The 25,310-nt window shown below is 45.0% G+C and overlaps 1 protein-coding gene across 1 annotated transcript in view; it reads left to right on the top strand.

The window, feature by feature from the left end:
* The window catches only part of PLCG2 (phospholipase C gamma 2), a 147,159-nt gene extending 122,186 nt beyond the window's left edge, over positions 1 to 24,973 (top strand). Inside the window, exons 32-33 of the mRNA XM_059153472.1 lie at positions 19,408 to 19,592; positions 20,321 to 24,973. Coding sequence (XP_059009455.1) covers positions 19,408 to 19,592; positions 20,321 to 20,363 — 228 coding nt within the window. The 3' untranslated portion in view covers positions 20,364 to 24,973. The remainder of the gene's footprint in view (positions 1 to 19,407; positions 19,593 to 20,320) is intronic.
* Positions 24,974 to 25,310: the final 337 nt, after the last annotated feature.

Raw genomic sequence — 25,310 nt, 5'->3', positions numbered from 1 at the left:
TTTTATTTATTTATTTGACAGAGATCACAAGTAGGCAGAGGGGCGGCGGGGGTGGGGGGGAGGCAGGCTCCCTGCTGAGCAGAGAGCCTCCTGTGGGGCTCGATCCCTAACCTGACCTGAAGGTAGAGGCTTTAACTCACTGATCCACCCAGGCGCCCCACTTTGTTTTTTAAACTCTGGCATTCACAGGTCATCCTTTGTGGTCAGGTGCCCCCTGCTTTGGGGCTGCTGAGCGTACCTTGTATCACAACCAAACTGTCTTCAGACATCATTCCAAGTCCCCTGGTTGGCAGAACTGTCCTTGATGAGAACGGCTTTAAGTGAAATTATCCACACTTTTCATACAGTTAACCTAATTTATTAGCACTTAAATGATGGACAGGTTTTTCCATCGAGTGGTCTGACCCTACGTAGATCAATCATCACTCCTCCAAGCAGGGCATTCGTGGAATCCACTTACAAATGTAATTACCGTCTTCCTCCTTTGACTCAGTTATTTTCTTCGGCTTGGTTCCCAGATATGGGACTAATTTATTTATTTTTTTTCTTGATATTTGCGAGAGAGAGGCCGACCAGGAGCAGGGACAGTGGGGAGGGCAGAGGGAGAAGAGCTGACCCTGCGCTGAGTAGGGAACCTGACGCAGGGTCCGATCCCAGGACCCCCTGGACCACGACCCGAGCTGAAGGCACACACTTAACTGGCTGGGCCACCCAGGCGGCCCCCGGATCAGTGTATTTAGCAGGATGGTAAGCCTGGAAAACTCGGAACAAGTAAGCTTGAAGACCCCTGGCTTAGTCAAGCTTACCGCTCCCTGAGCCACAGCAGGATCTGGGATTCTGTTGCCTGGGGAAGGGAATCAGCGTTTCCTCGCGTGCACGTAAAGCCCATCTGCAGGCACTTCATGGAAAAATGATGTGACAGACTTGGTTTCAGATGGGGACGGGGCCGCAGTGGTCTAGACATTGCTCTGCAAAGCTGTTGTAAACAACTTGGAAATGTTATAAATAATTTGGTACCACCAGCAGCAGAGAAACTTAAAAGCAAATGTATTTGTCCAGACGTAACTTCCTCCATGCAGGAACCTTCTGGGTGGGGGCGGTGGGGGCTGCCCCCGTGGAGCCCGGCAGGGAGAGAGGGGAGGGTGGGGGGTGCCACGGGGACCGTGAATGTGCCCAGATCCGCTCTCTGAAGGAGTTTTGGCAGAAACGGTGTCTGAGTCTGTGCAAACCTCACGGCAGCTGATGGTTTTTAAGCTTTAATTCCGCATCTGTCACCTGGTCCTCAGGTGCTCACAGGCGTCATTTGGAGTTTTGGCCCCACAGTGTGACGCGGCATCTTTGGGGAGCCGAGCTGGGGTGTGGGGTACTCCTGGGTGTTCTCCTTGCCCAAGGTCAGACCTTGTTTTAGTTATCACCGTCTCCTCTTTCATGCCAGGGAGACACTGGTAAGTGGCCTCACAACAGGCTCCTCTGACGCAGTAATTGATCCAGCGAGGGCCGGCGGGAGTCGAGGGCTCCCGGAGACTGTCAGTGAGTGCTTCGGGCTCCCTCTCAAGAGGCCTTTGACATGTCACAACTGCTTTATCAGCGCTCAGTCCTCTGCCCTGGGAGCCGTACATGTGGTTTCCAAAGCATCTTTCCATCACCATTTGATTCTCTCCTACACTGGAGAAGTAGTAAAACAGAGGCGGCAGCGGGTGAGGGAGAAATCCCCGTGGGCTACCTGTACCCGACCACGGAGAGCATCTGGGCCACTTTCATTTTTTGCACACGAAAGATGCACAGCTGGGTTTGCACAGGACACACGAATGGGCGCCCTTTACCTACTTCCCAGAGGACTTGAAGCCTTGCTCTAGATGATGATGTCCAAAGCCGTGAATGCCTGTTTCTTCAGGTGAGGGTCCCGCAGCCCCTTAGCCATGCTCCTCGTGATGGACAATTAAGTGGGTTGGCCGTTTTTTACTTTATAAATAATGAAGGTCTTCATAAACCTTTTTGTGATTAAAAATCATTTCCTGGGGCTAGGTATGTAGTAATGGACTACTAGATCAGGAAGGGGGGGAAAAAAACCATCTTTTTGAAAGCATATGGACTTGTTCTCTGAAAGTAGTTTCTTTTAAGTGGATGTAGTCTATCCAGTCTTGCCATTAACTGAAAAAAGGCTCCCATTCCAATGATTTCCACTGGGGAGATTCAGAAGAATGGGACAGGACAGAGCGTGAGAACTGGACTGTGCACCCTAGTTATTGTTGATGGGCAAAGCGGACAATAGCTGGGAGCTCTGGGGATGGATCCTGTGGCAGGTTGTGCTTGGGGGTGCTGAGGGGTGCAAAGACCAGGGCGGGCGGGCTCAGCTGGAAGAGACCAGTGAAGCCCTTTGCAGAAGGCTCTAGAGACCAGTGGGGGAGCAGCTCCCTGAAGCTGAGCTGGTGCTGGTTTTGGCGGATGGTGACAATTTCCCTACAGTTGGGAAGACCCTCCCTGTGCCTCAGCAGCTAGCCTTTGCTAGTCTGACCCCAAGGAGCAGAGACTCCTGTGCCTGCCACAAACCCCCACCAACCCGATGTGACTACTCAGCAGACCAAACACTGCGAGCGGTACGTGGTTGAGAAAAAACCCGGCCCAGGGCAGTAAGCGGCCGACAGACCCCAGCGAACAGGTGGCACCCGCGGCCGGCAGCCGGAGCCGAGCCCTAGAAGCGTCCTCAGAGAACCCGGCCATGTACGTCCTACAGATTTTCAGGAACGTCTCAGGAGAGCACTGAAAAGACAACTTTCTAGAATGTGAAACAAAACCCAGATTCCTTGACTCCAAAAATTCAATGCATCAACATTGATCCACATTAGTGACCCAAAAGAGAACCTGAAGAAACGGCTCCCCTGCCGGAGCCACAGCACCAGGATGCAGGCTCGGAGAACAGCCGTGGGACCTCCCTGCGCGCTGCCCTGGAGCCAGCCGGGGCAGGTGGGTAGGCGCCACCCATGACCGTCGCTGCAGGGAACCTTCTCGTATTTGCTGCTACTCGAGGGTCTACTCGAGTCCCTGGAGGGATGAACAGAAAACACACCACACCCCGAGTTGCGTTCTTGCACAGGCATCCTTGTTTTATCGTGCCTGGCAGATACGGATTTTTTTTTTTAAACAAAGTAAAATTTTGGGGCAACCCTGTGTTGGGCAAGTCTAGTGGCACCATTTTTCCAAAACCATTTGCTCACTCCTCTCTCTGGCATATTCCAGTAAAACTTCCGTTACGGCGATCCTTGCTGTTCGCATCTGGATTACTCTGGCGTAAGAGGACCCCGATGGCCTCCGTGTGCTCCAGGGGAAGGAATCAGCGGGGGGAGCCGAGGCTTTACACTTGCCGCGGCCCCCGACACGGCAGCTGCCGCCCTGACCGCGGCGAGATCGAGGCAGGACCCTCCCCTGCAGAAAGATGGGCTGGCTGAGCACCTCACATCATGGGGAGCATTTGGGGGCAACAAGGTATTTTTCAATGAGGATACGTACATTTTTTTTTTAGACCATGTCATCTCACACTAACAGACCGCTGCAGAGTGTTCGGGATAAAAAGGCAGATGCGCTGGGAAGTCAGACCAATTCAATGGGCTCACTTTATCGTGGTATTTGCTTTCCTGGGGTGGTCTGGAAGCACGCCCGGAGTAGCCGAGGTGAGCCTGTCAAACTTTGGAATTCCAAGGATAAATAAAAAGCTAGACTTCTCGACGTACTGAGTTATCTATGAAGAAAATAAAGCTAAAAGCAGACTCGCCCTCTTCAGCCCTAGGAGGATGGAAGAACTCGGTCTGCAACCGCGCACATGTCAAGGCAACAGAAGTGCAGGTGTGGACATGCACAGTTTTGAGATCTGCATTCCTCCACCCCCCAAGGGACACCTCAGGAAAGCCTAGAGGAAGAAAGGGAAATAACTCGTTACAGCTACATTTTATAGTCGAAGTCTGATTAAGATTTTGTGTCGGTGAATACAAGTGTTCCTGAAACAGAAATACACTGTGAGAAATTCTCTTCTAGTCTGGAACTGAAAATATCTAAAGGCATCCTAAAAAGTTTTGACTTTGATGCCTGGGGGTTCCCAGTTGGCAAATAAAGCATCCTGCAAGTCGGAGAGCTAATTCTGCTACTTGGATGTGAAACTTCATTAGGACCATTAGAAAACAAACAGGAAGTTGACCGGGAATAAAAATAAAGGATAAAATTTTTTAAAAATGAAATAAAAATGTACAGTAATCAAAATGGAAGGGATGAAACATAACTTGATCTAGCGAATGGGCTGAATTCTCTCATTAGAAAAGTTAGAAAATCTAACTGCAGTTTTTACAAGAAACAAGCCTAAAATCAACAGGGTATTGCACGAGCAAAGGTAACAACCCCTCCCTGCCAAGGAGTGGAAGAATTGCTGGAAGAAATTGGGAAAGAAAAATTAGTCTCGAAGTATAATTTAGGGGCACCTGGGCGGCTCAGTAGATTAAGCGACTACCGTCAGCTCGGGTCATGACCTCTGAGTGGTCGGCTTCCTGCTCAACAGGGGAGTCTGCTTCTCTCCCTCTCTCCCTTTCCACTGCTTGTTCTCTCTCTCTCTCTCAAAAAAAAGTCTGACTTACAATCAAAAGTCTCTAAGATCATTAAGAGAAACCGTACAGAAGGGTCGTTTGGTTTACAAAGGTATGCAAGAGGCCTTGGGGTTTAATTAGGACACAGCATCATCCCTCAGTCTATAAACAAAAGTGCCCACAAAGATTACTTGATTAAAAAAAATCAGCGAGGACAGATGGTCAAGTCCACGTTAACGAGCTTGATTTAAGAGATAAACACCTTTGTATCCAACCAGTGGATAATATACCCTGGTTCCTTCTGTTTCCCAGAAACTTTAGAAAACTCGATAGCATAATTGGTCACAAAGACAACTTAAATACATTTTGAGGGAGAAGGATTTCCTAAGTCGGTAAGATTTGGAAGATAATAAAAGAAAGCCCAAATGTTCACCACCGGAAAAGCAATTCCTCGATAAAACAAATGAAAACGGTTATCTAAACAGCAGTAAAATATTTATGCCGTACTACATTGAGAAGAGGAAAATTCTTGCCTTAAAACGAGAGAAGACTGAAGACAACATACACTAACTATTCATCTTGGAATTTTTTAAAACACCGATCAGAGAAGTTGGTAGGAACAAAATAAAGGTAAAAGCCACCTGAATGTAACAGAAAACATAGAAGAAAAAAACAGATTCATTAAGATCCATTAAATGCATCTCTGCCTGCCTCATGAAGGCCAAATTAAGAGCAGGTACAATAGAAGAGAAAATATGGAGAACGAGAGTGACCCCTAAAATGATTTACATCTGTAAACGAGGGCCAATGGGTGATGGCCTTGAAGAATATACACGGGTCGAAAGTGTTTTAAGAAGCAGTAGAAAACTCAAGAAGTCCTCTAGCACTAGAGCATCTATCAGGTAAAACAGGTATTAGATCTGGATGGTTGTATAGCTCAGTTCCATCTGGATTTAAAGAACATGATTCTAACGTCAACCCCCTGAGGTCAACAGAAAGATGGAAATACTGCATCAGTGTCTTGAAGCTACAGAAGTCTCTGTCAACACTGAAGGTAGTGCGCCTCTCCCTATTTTTCCCCTCAAGAGTCGTAGATAATTCTTTCAAGAAACAGCAAGTCATTTCCAGCTCTTTTCTGGAACAATGTATCACAACTGAGTAGTTTATAATATATAATGCAAGGTTGGGTCAACACTTCTAGTGGCAACACATTAATCACTAAATGCCACAGAGGTAACCAGTCAAAGTAATTTTATCTCTTCACAATTTATACTGATTATCTCCATCCACAAATAAGTCTATATATTTAAAGACTCCCCTTGTAAGGGGACTGATCTTTATTGGTCTTGTATTTATTGTCTAACCCCTTTATTCTAGAAAGAACACTTGGAAATGTAGGGTGAGAGGCAGGGACAGGAAGAAAACCTCTTTTTTTTTTTTTTTTTAAAGAATTTTATTTATTTATCTGACAGAGAGAGAGATCACAAGTAGGCAGAGAGGCAGGCAGAGAGAGAGGAAGGGAAGCAGGCCCCTGCTGAGCAGAGAGCCTGATGTGGGACTCGATCCCAGGACCCTGAGATCATGACCTGAGCCGAAGGCAGTGGCTTAACCCACTGAGCCACCCAGGCGCCCCAGGAAATCTCATTCTTGATACTGATAAAAAACTGTAACAACACATTAGTGAAATCTAAATGAGGAAAGTGTACAGCTTATGGGGCCCCTGGCTGGCTCAGTTGGGAGAGCAAACAACTCTCGATCTCAGGGTTGTGAGTTCAGGCCCGATGCTGGGTGTAGAGATTACTTAAAATCATTTTAAAAGAGGAATATAACTTATAAACGCCACCTGAACAAATAGAAATATATTCCAACCCTTCCAAAAATTATTTGATGGGAATCAGAGGTATCACTATACAATAACTTTTAAAGTGTACATACACACACAGACACACAGAAACAAATGCACATTTGCATTGGAAGAGACCGCTCTTCCTTACAGAAGACCTCCAGTTAATAAATGTACAAGGGAATGAGAGAAACAGGAAATCCCCTTTGCAACACCACAGTAATTGCTACCGGTAAGATCTAAGGGATGCCATAAAATTAGTGGCAGTTTGAGGAGACACAGGACATCTGCATAGTCTCAAAGCATCTTCCTTCAAGATATTTACTGACTGGAAAGAGAATGAACCAAGTGATCAAGGTCACCACGTCCACATCACCTACCTCCTGAGAAGGCTACATCACTTCTTTGACATTTCCGCCCGAGCTGCACCACGCCAGACAAAGAAATCATGGGAAGACCCCCAAACGCAGATAGTAGGACATGGTACAGAATTACTGGCTAACCTCTTCCAAAGTGTCAAGGTCCTAAAAGATGACAGGATGGGGGGGTTGGTCACAGACTGGAAGCCTCTAAGGAGATACAGCAAGACAGGCAATGTGGGATCTTGGAGCCTGGGGAAAAGCCGGTGAAAACCAGTGTGTAGTGAACTTCTTAGTTTGGCTCATTGCCCTGTGGGTGTTTGGGGCCTTAGCCCTGGAGAGTGGGGGTGATGAAAGATATGGGGGAACTCTGTACTTGCAGTACGACTTCATTTTATCTTATGAAAAATTAAAGCATCAGTGGGGGATTAAAACAAAACAAAAAAACCCACAAAACACCAAAAGGTACAGAACTCCATGAAGATCTTGTCACAGGCCAGATACGGTTTATTAACGAAGATATTCTCCAACACTTCAAGGACCGAAGTTTTAAAAATACGTAGATCCACCTAAAAGAAAGGATTACAGATGGTTCAAGGGTTCATGGTGGGAATAATAAAATCACAATAAACAAACTCCCGCCTCCCCAGATGGACAGATCACCATAGGGGAACATAAGAGAACTGGCGAAAACAGACCTTTCTCTCCAAAGATCATTCCTAAAAACTGAAAAACCAAGACTTTGCATTTTAAGTTTTGTTTTGTTTTGTCAATAATCAAAAGAAATTCCCAATTTTGGGTGGCTCAGTTGGTTAAGCGACTGCCTTCAGCTGAGGTCATGATCCTGGAGTCCTGGGGATCAAGTCCCGCATCGGGCTCCCAGCCCCACGGGGAGTCTGCCTCTCCCTCTGACCTCCTTGTTCAAACTCTCTCTCAAATAAATAAGTAAAATATTTAAAAAAAAAAAAAAAAGAAATTCCCAATTTCGATGAGCAGGGATCATGAGAGCTGGGGCTGGAGAACAAGAAGAGGCTGGGACTTTTTTGGGCGGGGGGGGGGGTTGGCTAATAATCCTTAGAGTGCTTCTTCACTTTCAACTTTGTGCTTATATAATTAATAAACGAAATTAAAATGTTAAAAACCAAAGTAGGAGTAGCTGATGTATTACTGGGGAGCACAGGACGTATCCCAGGACATTGGGTGTGAAGGTGACAAGAGACATGATGGTTCAGTAGCTGGAGGGGGCTGGGGGCTGAAGGAGAGTTTTGTGAGATGGATTTGCTGCTGCCGGGAGTCATTTATTAGAGAAGGGAAGGCTGGTGCAGGGCAGAGGGGACCCTGGGGCCAGGAGGAAAGAATGGACATGGCACACAGACCTGAGATGGGCAGCTCTTCCACGTACTTCCTCCTCTGTTCGACGTAAAACAAGAAGTAAGGCCATTAGCTGAAACCAGGGAGGTCTGAGCAAGACGTGTGAAACAGTCCTCTTAGAGCAGCAAGGAGAATTTCTGAGCTCAATACAGTAGGGTGGTAGTTTGCCGCACTTCCATGACCCAGGCGTTAGTATTTTATTTAGGACTTTTGTACGGACAGTCTGTAGTTTTCCATCCGGTTTTGTTTGACTGACTTCCTAACAATTACTTGGAGGCCGTCTTTCTCAGAACTGTGCACATCTTGAATGGAACTGGAATAAGTGCTAACTACACCTAACAGATGTTAAAGACCTCATTTGTCAGACTTTCTGGACCAGTTATAAGAGCCTTCTCATTTTCTTCTAGGATAAAAGGAGTCTCTTCCGAGTTTTTTTTTTTTTTTCTTTTCCCTTATGGGATAATTTTCTGTAATAGGAAATATATATGTCTCTAGAATAAAAATTGGAGATATAAGAGCCTTACAACAAGTACAAATACATATTCTTTTCATGATCATCTTGGTTTTTATTTCACAAATTCCTACCATTTCTAGGATTACCTTTACTGACTCAGTCTGCTTCTTTTAGACCTGTTCTTTTCACAGCTCCTTGTGTTTGAGTATTTAATTCATTTATTTCCTATCCTTTTTGGATGCTAATGCAGTGGGGGCTGAAGGCCATACGCAATTAGATGATTCAGGGCTAGGTGAAGCTTCCTCTCCTGTAACATGCTTCAGAAAACAGGAAATGGCATATGCCTAGGACTCAGGCCAGCCATCAGCTGCCTGTGGGAGGCATTGGGGGTAAAAGTGGACACAGTCCTGTAGCCAGGATACCTACTATTCCTGGGGACCTAGAGCTCTGAACAATCAGCTTAGCCCTTTGTTGGCCCTGCCCTGGGAGTCCCCCACTTAGAACATTCAGGAAGAGACGGGGGGCCCCTGGCTGGCTCAAGTCTTGATCTCAGAGTCCTGAGTTTGAGCCCCACTTTGGGTATAGAGATTACTTAAATAATTAAAAAAAAAAAACCCAACAACAAAACTGCAGGAAACCAGATACCAATGTACAGATTCGGGGAGGAAAGAAACCCCATTCAGGATGACCTTGCACATTAAAATTTTAAGATCCTCAAGGAAAACAGAGCTAACACATATAAAAGCAAGAGGATTCCCCCAGTGAATCTAAAAACGAAGTAATTTAAAAAGGAAAAGAATCCGCTGAGTATCTGCATTTCAAAAAGAACCAGCTTTTCTTTCTTTCTTTCTTTCTTTTTTTTTTTTTTACTGTTATGGAGGAATGAGAGAGCCAGTTAGAAATCCTAGGAATACAGTTTGGAAAATCTTCATTTTTTTTTTTTAAAGCTTAGTAAGTGGGAAATTCATTTACAGAATGGATACGGTTAAGGATATGGATATGGTTATGGATATGGTTAAGGAAAGAATCTGTAAATGTGAAGATTATGTTCGGGAATTTGCTTTCAAATTTTGTTATGCACGTGTACGCGTGCACATAAGAACACATCCCAGTGAAGGTGCAGAATACCAGAGCAAAGAGAAAATTATAAAAACGAAAAAGCAGGTTACCTATAAAGGATTCTGTGAAGGACTGGCAGACCACAAGCCCTCCCTTCTACAGACTAAGGGCTGTCTTCACAACACTTAAGACAGAAAGCTGTACGTCTAGACATTCTGGATCCTAATAATCAACTGTTCAAGAGGGAGGGCAAAATGCAGGTAGTTTTCAGACCTACAGGGATAGGTAATTTAGTACTAATAAACCTTTGCTATAAAAGAGCTACCGAAGTCCTTCTGTAGGCAAGAAAGACTACAATGCAAGAAGCAATGGTGACCACTGAAATTAGAAAACAAGTAACTGTAGGAGGTGCCGGGGGGCTCCGTCTGGTTAAGCGTTTGCCTTCGGCTCAGGTCATGATCCCAGGGTCCTGGGATCGAGCCCTATGTCGGGCTCCCTGCTCGGCGGGGGGTCTGCTTCTCCTCCTTCTGCCCCCTTCACCCCGCTCATGTGCACACCCGCTCTCTCCCTCTCAAATAAAATCTTCATTAAAACAAAGAAAAATAACTGGAGGCTTGGAAAAAGCTAAATTTTATGTGAAAACTCAGACTCACAAGAAAACCAGGACATGACAATCCCAAAGTTCTAAGAGGGAGTGAAGGAGCCTCGATCAGGAAGGGTGCGCAGGGCAGACAACCTTCGGTTTCCCCCTCTGGCATCTCCACAGATGTTTACAGTTATTCATTAAACCGTGTCGATGTTGCTACATCCCTCTTTAAATGTTTGTTACGGAATACTGAGTGCTGGCTTTTATAACACGCTGTAAATGCTTTGGGGTTCAGAAAAATGAGATCAAGGTCTGGAAGTGCAGGTGTGTTCATAGAGAACATGGATTTTGAACTTAACCTGAACAGAAGTCATTATGAATGAAACCAACAGAAGTGGTTTTATTCTAGGTAGCGAGAAGGTTAAGAGAGATCATTTGTAGTACAGGACTAAGACTTAAAAAAAAAAATAAGAGCAGAAACTGCATTTAAGATTTCATTTGAGAGAGAGAGAGCACAAGTGGGAGGGGCAGAAGGAAAGGGAGAGAGAATCTTTAACAGACTCTGTGCTGAGCACGGGGTCTGACACGGGGCTCAAAATCAGCGCCCTGAGATCACGACCTGAGCTGAAACCGAGCTGGATGCTTAACAGACGGAGCCACCCAGGAGTCCCTCTGCTTTATTCCTAGGAGGAAGGAAAGCTGGTTTCCTTGAGAAAAGACATAAACTTCAGTATAGTCACAAGGACAAGGACTGTGCATCTTCCTCCTCTCCCTCTGCACCTCTGCACGGGGCCAGAGTAACCTTTGCCGTGCCCTCCCCCTCTCCCAAGTCACACTTGTGTTGTCCTGGGGGATGTCCACAATGTTTTGTTAGGTTGTTAAGGTGGGAAAAAAAAAATTGCAGGGCAAGGTATGGTCAGAGTCTGCTTTCTTGTAAAAATAAATGAAAGAGAAACCCATTCACGAATACTGATGGCACATTTCTATAGCGCTGGCATCTCACTTGAACTACTCTATCAGTAAGAGTGACCGACAGACTGACCTCCGCAGCAGCAGTCTTTTCCATCAGAGTCAGCAGAGGGCAGACTAGGAGGATCCTGAGCTCATCTCCTCCCAAGGACACACTGAGACAACATCTACAGATAATGCACACACTCTGAAAATGACCCCGAAGTCCAGCACAGCCAACTGTCCTCCGCTAAAGACCTAAGAAAAAGCCACAGCAAGAAGGGTCAGAGGGGCGAGACAAGGTTGGGCTTTTGCCCCCCGCCCGCCCCCCCCCCCCCCCCAGGGCAAGGACCCACAAGCGGAAGGAACATCACAGTGCAGAGATGCTCCCTGAAGAGCAAGGGAATCCAGTCCCACATCAGGACCGCCTAGCCCTGGGGACCTGCCCTAGGAAGATGAGCCCCCAGTCTGGCTTTGAAAATCAAAGTGCAGCTGAACTCTATGAGAGCCAGTGGGCCAGAGGAAACCAAGACTCCACGCTCATAGGGCCGTGGGGCTCTATCACTCCGTCCAAGACCCAGCACAGAGGCAGCAGTCGTAAAGCATCCAGGTGACACGTGAAGGAGTTACCAATTTCGGGCCATGTGCTGGAGGGTCAGGGGGCCGTGGGAGTTTTCTCTAGGAATGGAAGTGCAGGCAGCTGCCACGTGCCTTGCCCTCCTTCTGCCGAGCGGGGCAGGATGCTGGGGGCGGCCGGTTCCGACACTCTCCATCTACTTTGCTAGCGCCATTCACCCCACTAGCATTCTCCTGCAGACCACCACCCCCACCCCCTCACAGCAGGTCAAGACCAGAGCCCCTCCACAGTGACTCCTGCAGAGAGAGAGGTAGACCCAATCACCATAGAGGGGCATACACAACCCACATGAGAGACCCGCCTGGAATTCCTGGTTCTTGTGACCAGGGGCCGTTGCACTACTGGGCTCCACAGGACATCGACATAAAGCCACTGCTTTGAAGACCAGGAGTTGCTAATCCACAGACAAACAAAACGAGACAGAGGACTATGTTACAAATGAAAGAACAGGATAAAACCTTAGAAAAAGAACTAAATGAGATGAAGATTCATAATCTACCTAGTTAAGAGTTTAAAGTAATGGTCATAAAGATGCTCACCAGACTTGGGTGAACTCAGAATTTTAACAGAGACAGAAAAATATAAAGAAGAACCAGTCAGCATTGAGTGCAGTAACTTAAAAGGACACTAGAGGGACTCAAAAGCAGGGTGAAGGCTGTAGGGCAGATCAGTGATCTGGAAGACGAAGCAGTGGAAAGTATCCGGGTGGGATAGTGGGACAGTGGGCAGTGTCCAAGCTAAACAGCAAAAAGAATAAAAAAATAATGACAGGTGAAGGGACCTTTGGGAAACATCAAGTATTCTATACTTTCACATTATAGGGGTCCCAGAAAGAAGAGAAAGGGGCTGAAAACTTTGCTAAGGAAGAGAAGGAAACGCATCCACATCCAGGAAACAGAGTCCCAAATAAGATGAACCCAATTCACATCAAGACACATAATAATTAAAATGTCAAAGAGTAAAGATAAAAATAAAATCTTAAAATCAAGAGAAAAGCAAATAGTTACATACAAGGGAACCCCCCAAAAGGGCTATCAGCTGATTGTTTTCAGCAGAAATTTTGCAGACCAAAAGGGAGTGGTAGGATATATTCAGAGTGCTGATAGCAAAAAACAAAACAGAACACAACAAAAATCTTACAACCAATAATACTCCACCTGGCAAGATATTTAGAATTGAAGGAGAGTTTCCCAGACTAAAGTTAAAGGAGTTTATCACTGCTAAGCCAGTCTCACAAGAAACATTAAAGGGACTTAATTCAGTCAAAAAGAAAGGCCCATAACTAGTAGTAAATTATGCAAGGAAAAAATTTCTCTGGTAAAAGCAAACATAAAGGTAGGAGATCAATCACTTATGAAGCTCATACAAAGGTTAAAAGACAAAAGTAGTAAAATCAGTTACGTGGACGGAAATTAGTTAAGGGACACAAAAGAAGAAGATGTAAAATGTGATGCCTTATACAGAAAATGTGAAGCAAGAGAGTAAAAATGTAGTACTTTGAGGCTGTTCAAACTTTGGTTCGCACTAAAGAGATCATCAGCTTAGTACAGACTGCTGTATACACAGGATATCATATGTGACCCTTGCGGTAGTCAAGAACCTATAGAACCAAGAAACTATAATAGATACACAAAAACCAGAGACGAATCCAAGCGTAACACTAAAGAAAGTCATCAAATCCTGAAAGACTAAGAGAAGAAAGGAACACGAACTACAAAAACATTTAGGAAACAATGAACAAAATGGCCATAAGTATATGCCTATCAGTAATTATGTTAAATGTCAACGGACTAAATGTTCTATCTCTGATGTTGCCTCCAAGAAACTCACTTTGGACCTATAAACGCTGAAAGTGGGGGGATGGAAAATATTCCCTGCAAATGGAAGTGAAATAAAAAGTTGCAGCAGCAATACTTATATCTTAAAAAGAAAAGATTTAAAAAAAAATGTGTTACAAGAGGCGAAGATGTTATATAACGATAAAGGGCTCAATCCAGTCAGAGGATACAGCTGTGGTAAAATCTATGAACCCAATGTAGGGGCACCTGAATACATAAAGGGAGAAATGGACAATAAAATAATAGGAGGGGACTTAAACATGTCACTTAAGTCAATGGAGACATTATCCAGACATAAAATCAGAAAGGAAACCGTGGTTTTGAGTGACACATTAGACCAGATATATACAGAACATTCCATCCCAAACCAGCAGAATATACATTCTTTTCAGGAGCACATGGAACAACTTCCAGGACAGGTCACACTCTAGGCCACAAAACAAGTGTCATTAAATTTAAGAAGACTGAAATCATATTCAACATCTTTTTCAACCACAATGGTCTAAAACTAGAAATCAATTATTTTAAAAACTGGAGAAAAACAAGGAAACTAACATGATACTAAATAACAGTGGGTCAAGGAAGAAATCAGAAAACACGTGAGACAAATGAAAATGGAAATGCAACATTTTGAAATGTTTGGGAAGCAGGAAAAGAAGTTTTCAGAGCAAAGTTTATGGAAATACAGACCTACCTCAAGAAACAACAACAACAAAAAAACTCTCAAACAATCTCTACTTCTACTTAAAGGAACTAGAGGAAGAACAAAAAACAAAGCGCAAAGTTCATAGAAACAAGGAAGTAATAAAATCAGAATGGAATTAAATGAAATAGTGTCTACAAAAAGAAGTCAGTGGAACTAAAGGCTGGTTTTTTTTTTGAAAAGATAAAATTGATAAACCTTTAGTCAGACTCATCGGACCTGAAATCAAAGGGGACTTCAAACAGATGCAGGAAAAGTTACAACTGATACCACAGAAATATAAAGGATTATAAAAGACTACTACAAAAATTATACACCAGCAAGCTGGGCAACCTAGAAGAAATGGATTAATTCCTAGAAACATACAATCTTCCAAGACTGAATAAGAAAAAAATAGACTAGTAAGGAAATCAAATCAATGATCAAAAAACTCACAACAAACAAAAGCTCAGGACCAGATGGCTTCACAGGTAAATTCTACCAAGTATTTATTTTTATTTTTATTTTTTTGAAGATTTTATTTATTTGAGAGAGAGAAAATTAGATGTGGCACTTGATTTCAGGACCCTGGGATCATGACCTGAGCCAAAGGCAGATGCTTCACTAACTGAGCTGCCCAGACGTCCTTTTACCAAACACTTTTATAAAGAAGAGTTAGAAACCTATCTTTCTCAAACTATTCCAAAAATAGAAGAGGAAATAATGATTCAAAATTTATTCTATGAGGCTAGCATTATACTGATACCAAAACCAGACACACATACCCACAAAGAAAATTATACACCAGTATCCCTGATAAACATAGATGGAAAAATCCTCAGCAACATAGTAGCAAAGTGAATTCAACAACACAAGCACCATTCACCACCATCAAGGGGGACTTATTTCAGGAGAGCAAGAATGTTCATTTTTCACAAATCAAAGTATATACCACACTAATAAGACAAAGGATAAACACCATCTCAATAGATGCAGGAAAAACATTTGTCAAAATTCAACATCTGTTTATCATAAAAACTCTCAAAGTGGGTATAGAGGGAACATAACTCAAAGTAATAAAGGCTGCATTTGACAAACCAAGAGCTAACATCATATTCAACAGTGAAAAACTAAAAGCTTTTCTTCTTTTTTTTATTTTAAAAAAAGATTTTTATTTATTTATTTATTTATTTATTTATTTGACAGAGAGAAAGAGAGAGATCACAAGTAGGCAGAGAGGCAGGCAGAGAGGGGGAAGCAGGCTCCCCATTGAGCAGAGAGAGTCCAATGCAGGGCTTGATCCCAGGACCCTGAGATCATGACCTGAGCCAAAGGCAGAGGCTTTAACCCACTGGGCCATCCAGGCATCCCTAAAAGCTTTTCTTCTAAGATCAAGAACAAGGCAAGAGTGTCCACCCTTATTCAACATACTATTGGAAGTCCTAGCCACAGCAGTGAGACAAGACAAAAAAAAAAAAAAAAAAGAAAAAAGAAACCAGAATGGTAAGGAAGAAGTAAAACTTTGCAGATGACACAATACTATATATAGAAAAATCCTAAGAACTTCACACACACACACAAAGCCATTATAACTAACAAATGAATTAAGTTGCGGGATACAAAGTTAACATACAGGGACGCCTGGGTGGCTCAGTTGGTTAAGCAGCTGCCTTCGGCTCAGGTCATGATCTCAGCGTCCTGGGATCGAGTCCCACATCGGGCTCCTTGCTCCGCAAGGAGCCTGCTTCTCCCTCTGACTCTGCCTGCCACTCTGTCTGCCTGTGCTCGCTCTTGCTCTCTCTCTCTCTCTCTCTCTCTCTGACAAATAAATAAATAAAATCTTAAAAAAAAAAAAAAAAGTTAACATACAGAAGTTTGTCCTGTTTCTGTACACTTATAATGAGTCCACACTTGCATCATAAAGAATCAAGTACCTAGAAATAAATTTCACCAAGGAGGTGAAATACCTGTACTCTGAAAACTGTAAGATACTGATGCAAGAAACTGAAGATGACATAATTAGAAGTTATACCATGCTCATGGATTGGCAGGATATCGTTAAAATATCCGTATTACCCAAGGCAATCTACAGATTCCCTGAAATCCTTATCAACATACCAGCAGCATTTTTCACAAAAGTTGAATAATCTTCAAACTTGCATGAAATCACAGAAGAACAGCCAAAGCAGTGTTGGGAGAGAACAAGGCTGGAGGTACCACAATTCCAAATTTATGGATACACTACAGACTATGGTAATCAAAACAGCGCGGTACTGGCACAAAAACACATAGATCAATGGAACAGAATGGAGAGTGCAGAAATAACCCCCCACTTATACGGTCAATGAGTCTATGAGAAAGGAGGCAGTGATATACAATGGGGAAAAGGCAGTCTTTTCAATAAATGCTGTTCGGAAAACAGGATGGCTACCTGGAAAAGAATGAAACTGAACTACTTCCTTACACCATACACACACACACACACCTCAAAATGAATTAAAGACCTAAATGTAAGACCTGAAACCACAGAACTTCGAGAAGAAAATACAGGTGGTAAACTCTTTGGACACTGGCCTTAACAATGCTTCTCTGGATCCGTCTCCTCAGGCAAGAAAAACAAAAGCAAAAATAAACAAGTGGGCATACTGCATCATACTAAAACGCTTTTCTCACAGCAAAGGAAATCATCAACAACATGAAAAGGCAACCTACTGAATTCATACAACCCAACACCAAAAACAAACAAACCAATCTGATTAAAAAATGGGCAGAGGACCAAACAGACATTTTTCCAAAGAAGACATACAGATGGCCAACAGACCCATGAGAAGATGCCCAAATCACTCATCAGGGAAATAAAAGTCAAAACCATAATGAGATATTCCACCTTACACCTGTCAGAAAGACCAGTATGGAAAAGCAGAAATAGCACATGTTGGCAAGGGCGTGGAGAAAAAAGAAACCTCCTTCACTGTTGGGAGGAATGTCAATCTGTGAAGCCACTATGGAAAGACGATGGAGGTTTCTAGAAATTTCTTAAACTAGAAATACCATACGATCCAGTAATTCTACTTCTGCGTATTGACCAAAAGAAAATGAAAACACTAATTCAAAAAGATACACGCACCCCTGTGTTTACTGTAGCACTGTATACAACAGCCAAGACAGGGAAGCAACCTTAGAGTCCAGTGATAGATGAATGGAAAAAGAAAATGTGATGCACATACAATGGAATATTACTCAGCCTTTAAAAAGAATAAAATCTTGCCATTTGCAGCAACATGGATGGACCTAGAGGGTATTATGTTACATGACATCAGTTAGAGAAGGACAAATACTACCGGATTTCACTTAGATGTAGAATCTGAAAACCAAAACAGATTAACCAAACAGAAATAGACTCAGATACAGAAAACTAGTGGTTGCCAAAGAGGTTGAGGGGTGGTGGGAAGATTTGCAAAACAGCGGAAGGGGGTTAAGACGTACACACCTTCAATGATAAATCATGGGAATGAAAAGTACAGCAGAGGGAGTGCAGTCAATATTGAAATAACTTTGTATGGTGACCGATGGTAACTACACTTACTATGGTAAGCATTTCATGATGTCTGCAATTGCCAAATCCCTAGTTGTACAACTGAAACTAATAGTGTAGGTCAGCTATCCTTCAAGTAAAAATTTAAAATTAACGGGGCGCCTGGGTGGCTCAGTGGGTTAAGCCGCTGCCTTCGGCTCAGGTCATGATCTCAGGGTCCTGGGATCGAGCCCCACATCGGGCTCTTTGCTCAGCAGGGAGCCTGCTTCCTCCTCTCTCTCTCTCTCTGCCTGCCTCTCTGTCTACTTGTGATCTCTCTCTGTCAAATAAATAAATAAAATCTTTAAAAAAAAAAAAAAAAAAAAAAAAAATTTAAAATTAAAAAAAAAAAATCAATGGAGTAAAACATCCTCTTTCTCCCATGCTGAAATCCCAATTCTTTTTTTTCTTACCATATTGGAGGGAATATTTTGCGTAAGACAACTGCAGAGTTTATGGACTGGTCTTGCTTCAGTCTTGGCTGGATCCAGGTGCTCCCCCAGTGGCTCTGTTTCCCTCTCTTTTAACTTCATTCCCAACTTTCTCTACGTGATAGCAAAGGGACCACTAGCAACTAGAAACATTTACTGCTCTTTCAGCTGAACCCCAAGAAAAGAAGCTTTTTAAATTTGTTTTCCCTAAAAAGAGCACCAACCAAACTCTCATGGAATTGCCTTGGCTTGGGTCACATGCTCACAGGTGGTGGGGAGGTGGGGGTAACACATCATTACTGGCTAGAACTGAGTTGCGTGTCACCTCTGGGGGGCGTAACCTACCCTAGCTTGGTTTGGAGGGGATGGAGTAACCCTTTGAGACATAATTCAAATACAATGTAATTCACCCACTTAAGATGTACTGTTACGTGGTTTTTGGCACATTCAGAGCTGTGCAACCATCACCATGATCCACTTTAGAACATGTTCGTCACCCAAAAAAGAAAGTCTTGCTCATTAGCTCTGTCCACCCCCAGCCCAGGCAGCCACTACTTCTCTGTCTGCATGAATTCACCTGTCGTGGACATTTCATAGAGAAGGAATCAACGTGTGTGGTCTTTTGGAACTGACTTCTTTAACTTAAATGATGTTTCCAAGGTTCATCTGTGTTGTAGTGGGCGAACTGGCCTCTTAAGGTCCTGCTGGCTCCTGCTTCCCGCTGCTCCCCGCCCTTCCCTGTTGTGTTCTACTCTAAGCACATAGCTTCTTAGACCCTTTATGTTTGGGTGAGGAGCAGAAGGGGACGGAGAATAAAACTGCAGACCTAGTGGACAATGTGGTTCTCTCAGTGTCTCCCATAACTGGGGACCAGGGCTTTTTAAACTGCTTGCTTCCAATGGAATAAATAATTGTGAGTTTCATCTTTGGTTAAAATGCGCCCAGCCTTTTGGGGGATAATGCCAGTTGCAAAGCTTCTGCCCCCTGCTCCGCTCCCTCCTGCTGTGAAGATGCGGAGCCCTGCACGGTCCCTATGTGGCTGTTGTCCCCCCTCCAGGAGAGCGAAGAGGAGCTCTACTCCTCCTGCCGCCAGCTGCGAAGGCGGCAGGAAGAGCTAAACAATCAGCTCTTTCTGTACGACACGCACCAGAACTTGCGCAATGCCAACCGTGACGCCCTCGTTAAGGAGTTCAATGTCAACGAGAACCAGCTCCAGCTGTACCAGGAGAAGTGCAACCGGAGGTAGGCTGGTCCCTGCCCCACCCGCAGATGCCCAGGTCTAGCTCCCGCAAGCAGAGGTGTTGGACGCTGGGGGCCAGGCTTTGGGGAAGTCCCCGTGTCTAGAAACCCCTTGACTGATCCCTCGATGCTGGTCTCTTTGCTCTATAAATAAACCTCCAGCTTATTTATTTCTCAAGTATCTGCACCTTCCCTAAGCCAAACTGTCCCCACTAGGAGGACACTTCGATACAAGAGTGAAAATAAACCATGACCTCTACCTTCTCAAGAGCCTTGTCCGGTTCCCACCATCCAGTGGTTCTGGATTGGGGCAGAACCCACTCCCTGGCCCCCAAGGGATGCTTCTGGTTGTGCTACGGAAGGAATGGGGTCGGGGCAGGGGGTGGGGGCAGCCAGGTCCACCCAGGGCCCTGCAGTGTGCCAGACAGCCCGGCTCAACAGAACTAGTCTGACCTGTGAGAGCAGACTCCAGGGGGGAACAGTGTAGACCCCTTCCCTTCGTGCTCATTTTGTCCACACTGTAGCCTGCAGAGTAGCAGGGAGCCCAGTGCAATGGCCCAGTGAGCGCACGGAGATTCGGAGACGTTCCCTGGCTTGGGGGGGGCGCCCACCTCTGCGATCGTCAGCCCTCTACTAGCCAGCCCCGGGTCCCAGTGGCCCCAGTTTATACTGTTCGGCCCACGGCCCGTGTCTGAGCCGAATGCACAACGGTGAAATGTGTCTGCTTGCAGGTTGCGAGAGAAGAGAGTCAGCAACAGCAGGTTTTACACCTAGGAGCCGGGGTCCACGAGCAAGGGTGTCACGCGTGCGTGTGCACACGTGGAGGAGAACGTCCTCTCTTCCAGTCCTGGGAACACGCTCATCTCTGAGGTCATCCTCCCCTCAAGCCTGGTGCCAAGAGGACATTTCTCAAAGTCCCACTGGCAGGAGTTGGGCTTATTTCCCGTCAGTTTTTCATCGTGGACAGTCTAACTTACATTTTCTATAGAGGACCGTAGAAACGTGCCCCTCGTTTTTGGCCTCTCCTGTTCCAAACCTCCTTGAATAAAAGCAGTGAAAGTCTCGCTCCGTTACCCTCCCGTGCACGCCGCGCCCTGGGAGCAGCAGCCCTTTCCCGCTAAAGACCCGGGGAGCTGACTTCCACGGGGAGGAGCCTGATCTCTAAGGACCGGACTCAGTAGCTTCTGAAAAGGATTTTAACTAAAAGGCAAAGGATTCCACAGTTAAGGCCATTGGCCTCCCCAGGGCCCAAGGGGAGCCTGCCCTGGCTGCTGTCCCTGCGGGCTGCCCGGCCGGGGTCAGCGGGCCCTGCCTGCAAGGTGGGCGGGGCATGCGGCGGCTCGGGAGGAAACCTGCCAGTCCACGGCGGGCACTCGCTCTGACTGCCGTTGCCGGTGGGGGGGGCTTTTATTTACAAAGTCCATCCAAAGGGCCAGAGAGCCACCCGAAGTCCCCGCCAGCCTCTTACCCCTGGCTCTGCCCACTCAGGAGCTGGGTGTGTGGAGAGGCCCGTGGAGAGGCCCTGCGTGGGCGGCTCTCTGCAGACGAGAGGTCATAGACTGATTTAAAAAGGTCATCACCGTTCAGCTCCCCCCGGGTCACCCCATTTTCTGGAGCAGCGAGCTAAGCCTTAAGCCTCAGCAAACTAAAAAAAAAAAAAAGAAAAAATCCCATCGACAGCCATGCCCGAAGGGGCAGACCCACCTAGGACAAGAGGACATTCCTCTACAGCTGGACACTGACACAGCTGTGTGACCTGTGCAGCGTGAGGAGAGCGTGGGCTGGAGGGCAGGACTCCGCAGAGGCCCGACTTGGTCAGAGGGAACGGAGAACGGACTTGGGAGGGGGGTGGCAACCATGACTGCGTCAGGATGACGAACGAGCAGGAAGCCCCCGTGGCTTGACTGCTTGGAACTGGACCCTAGAGACCCCTTCCACCCTCCCCTGGTTCCCCGGGACTTAGCAGGTCTGCATTATTGCTGGGAAGTCCATTAGAACCAGCCAGGCTGTGTGTGATCAAGAGGCCTTAGGCCCGCATTCCACAGTTTTTAAACACCTCCGTACACAAAACACTGTGCCCAAGGTTAGGGGCACCATGTAAAGAAAAAAATTTTAGGCGGGGGTGGGGGGGACCAGTTACTGCCTCTTGGAACTTATCCACGTGCTCCTGAAAGAAGTGGGTTTGACCCTCCCTGAAGCCAGGAGTACAGGTGACTGCAGTCTGACTAGGTGAGCTGTTTCCTTGCGACATTACTTAATCTTCGGACCGGAGTTGCTGTTTTATTTGGCAGTCAGCAACTGAGCGAATGTTCCTGATGGTGGCAAATGTTTAAAGCACCCTTGAATAGCGGCGAGAAGCAAAGACACCGAGCCGAGTGCTGACTCCGTCGCAGTGCCCCATTCCCCGCTGGCTGGGTGGGCCACTGGAGCCTAACTATTGCACGCCCAGCCCTACCGCCAGACTTCTTTTTGCCTCCATCATTACCTCTACATGTAGAGCTCAGGTGCTGCTCTCATTCCTCCCGTTTTCAGCTCAAGGGTGAGTAAAAGACCTCAACCTTTCCCCTTCACTCCACTTTGAAGTCCCAGAGCTAAAGCCTAGATCCCCTTCCTGCTTAAAATGGATTTTCTGCTGGTGTAGCAAAGAAATTAAGATGGGGTGGCACTGAAGACAAAAACTAAGCATTTTTTTCAGCTGCTACTGTGTAAAAGCCACACCTAGCCACACCTATGCAGAGAAAAAGCAGGCACTGGGGGCTGTGGGGGTTAAACCATAAATGTGGCTGGGAAGAACTCTTCCTGTCACTTTCTCCTTCTAGGTGCTACAGACACTTAAATCCACCATTAGGGAGTATTTGCTTTGGCTCCTTCATTCTCTCCTTAACAGGGGAACACAGGACTCGAACCGAGCAGGTGGTTACTAGCATTCTCTCAGGAAGGAGGGAAAAGGAAGGACACAGGTGATACCCTACTCTTCCCACAGTCTGCCCGGGTGCCCCATAACTAAGCATAAATATTCAGCTGAGATTGTGGCTTAACAATCATGGGATAAGTGCAATTCAGGCCAAGCAAAACAGGGACAGGAACATCTCGAGAGACGGCAGCAGCATAGCAGATCCGAACCATGACTGGGCCCGTGTCACTCTGTCTTCATTAACCCTTTCTCTGTAGGTTTTTATCACATGGAAAAATAAAGGCCTGGGCCTGCTTACGTCGCTAGAGCTTGGGAAATTCGGGTTGTACAAAGTTAAACAGTTTCTCTGTTGTGAAACGTGGATATCCTAATGTGCACAGTTCAGAGAGGGGTAGACTATCCCATTTCCCAAAGTAGATCTCTGAATTCTCTCGCCAAGGGGTATCTAGCTCATGGGACTGTGTGCAGTGGAGTGTAAGTGAGGCGGGAAGAGCCAGCAAGTCTTGATCTCAGGGTCTTGAGTTGGAGGCTCTGTGTTGGGTGAAGAGATGACTGAAAAGGTAAAAAGGTGGCCAGGCAGCAGAATCTAATATTTGATATACTTTGGGACTTAGTTAAATAAAATCTGACCTTAAGCCACCAAGGCCAGTGGTCTTCAAATCGGGTCAGCCTTACCCCCCAACTGTCTACCACAGCTTTGTAAGGAATACAAAGGGCTCCAATATTTTGAGGGGATCAATTTTAAGATCCTTATCTTCCTACTTGACTCTTTCTTAAGACTCATAAGCCTCAGGAAACACCTTTTTCACCCCTTACAAAAGAAAATGCTCTTTCCCCCAGAATCAGTCTGAAACTACAGGGCATGACCCGAGGTATAAAATTTAAAATACAAGTGCCTGAAATGTGAAAGCCTCTTACCGATCAGGTACAAATCCTTCTGCTGTTCCAGTGGCTCTCAATTCTTTTAATTTCAAGAAAGTTAAAGGAACACCTGAGATTTCTTGGTATTTTAGCATGTAATTCTGAAGGACTTGGAAGAATTCAGCTATCACGCTATCACAGAAATGCCTTCTGTTCCTGTCTCCCTGTCTCCTTGAACAAAGACCAGTCATACTTCCATACATAAAATTGCCAAGGGAGAAAAGAAAGGATATTGTGATCATGCTAACCAAAGACACGTTCATTGGCAGAGAGCTGAAATAACCCAGGGCAGAAGTTTTCTTCAGCACATTGAGTGATACATTGCCAATGAAATTTTGCTATGTTTGGTTATTACAATTTGTGCTGTATTAGTTTTACTGATCGAGTTCAGTCCAGAAGAAAGTTTCAAGCACCTACAGCCTTACGACTGATAGGCTGTCCTTAGAACTGTGTTACAGATCTGCAAAGAAACGATAAAAAGCCAAAAATCAACAGGCTAAAATTTTGAAGAGAAGTAGAATAAAAATACACATTCAAGGAGTAAAAGGGAAAAAGGTGGTATTTTCTACCATCAAAAATTGCCTTATTCATGGGCTCTGTTAGGAGGGCGATACTGTCTCAGCTATCGTACTGAGAACCTCTAGGCTAAACGTGAAGAGGAACGTAACCGTTTTATTTAAAGATGCAGTATCTACAACACGCTGGCAACTTGGATCCTTTGCAATGATTTACGATGAAAATTTTAGACATCAATTTAGAAATGTTCAGGGGAATACTCAGATTTTCAAAATGCACTGAAGAGGTCTCTGAGTGTTAAATTTTAAGGTGGTTGATCTAAGGGGTGAGCTGCACTTGAAACCAAGAAGGGTGGCTAAAAGGGGCCCCAATCCTTTTAACAAATTTAAAATGGATAAAGTTAATTTTCAGGGCATCAGGCTCAGTCAGTTAAGTGTCCAACTCATGATCTCAGTTTAGGTCTTGAGCTCAGGGTTGTGAGTTCAAGCCCAACGCTGGGCACGAAGCGGACTTAAAAAACAACAAAAAAAGAAAGAAAGGGAAAAAGAAAGGAAAGAAAGAAAGGGGAAAAAAGAAAGAAAGAAAGAAAGAAAGAGAAAAAGAAATTAACTTGCAACTTGGGTGACTCCTCACTTTTTTGGAGACAACCCTAAAAGGCCATACTCTAGTCAATGGAAAGTTAATAAATAAGTTAAGAAATATGCAGAATGACAAAATTGACATTTGAAAAACACTCGGTGATTTCTCTTAGGCTCTGTCCTCTCTGAAGTACCTTCTTCTTGAAGAACCAGGTTCCACCATGACCCTGTCTTTCAGAAATTCCCTCATTTCTTAACTTCTCAATAGGCCTTAAAAAGCTGTATTTGTAAACTTGTGTTTCATTGTTAAAGCTTAATTTATTTTTTGTATAAACTGTGTGATTGTGTTACCTAGAAAATCATGTGAACGAGTCACACAAACATTGGCTACTGTTCATGTGAAAATTAAATGGCTATATCCCATTTTTTAAAAATAAAGATCTGGTCTAAATCAATACAGCAATCTGCCTAGAATTGTGTGTGTGTGTGTGTGTGTGTGTTTAAATACAAATTACTTTTTTGCTCCCATATAAAACAATAAATACTGGGGCGCCTGGGTGGCTCAGTGGGTTAAGCCTCTGCCTTTGGCTGGGGTCATGGTCTTGGGTCATGGTTTCAGAGTCCCGGGATCGAACCCCCCGTCGGGCTCTCTGCTCAGCAGGGAGCCTGAGTCCCCTTCTCTCTCTGCCTGCCTCTCTGCCCCTCTCTCTCTGTGTCAAATAAATAAATCTTTAAAACAAACAAACAAACAAAAAGACAAAAACAAAAACTACTAGGGCACCTGGGTGGCTC

The sequence above is a fragment of the Mustela lutreola genome, chromosome 16 (genome assembly GCF_030435805.1).
Source record: "Mustela lutreola isolate mMusLut2 chromosome 16, mMusLut2.pri, whole genome shotgun sequence".
Classification (NCBI taxonomy): Eukaryota; Metazoa; Chordata; class Mammalia; order Carnivora; family Mustelidae; genus Mustela; species Mustela lutreola.
The sequence above is the reverse complement of the archived record's forward strand: the minus strand, read 5'-3'. Positions and strand labels throughout refer to the sequence as shown.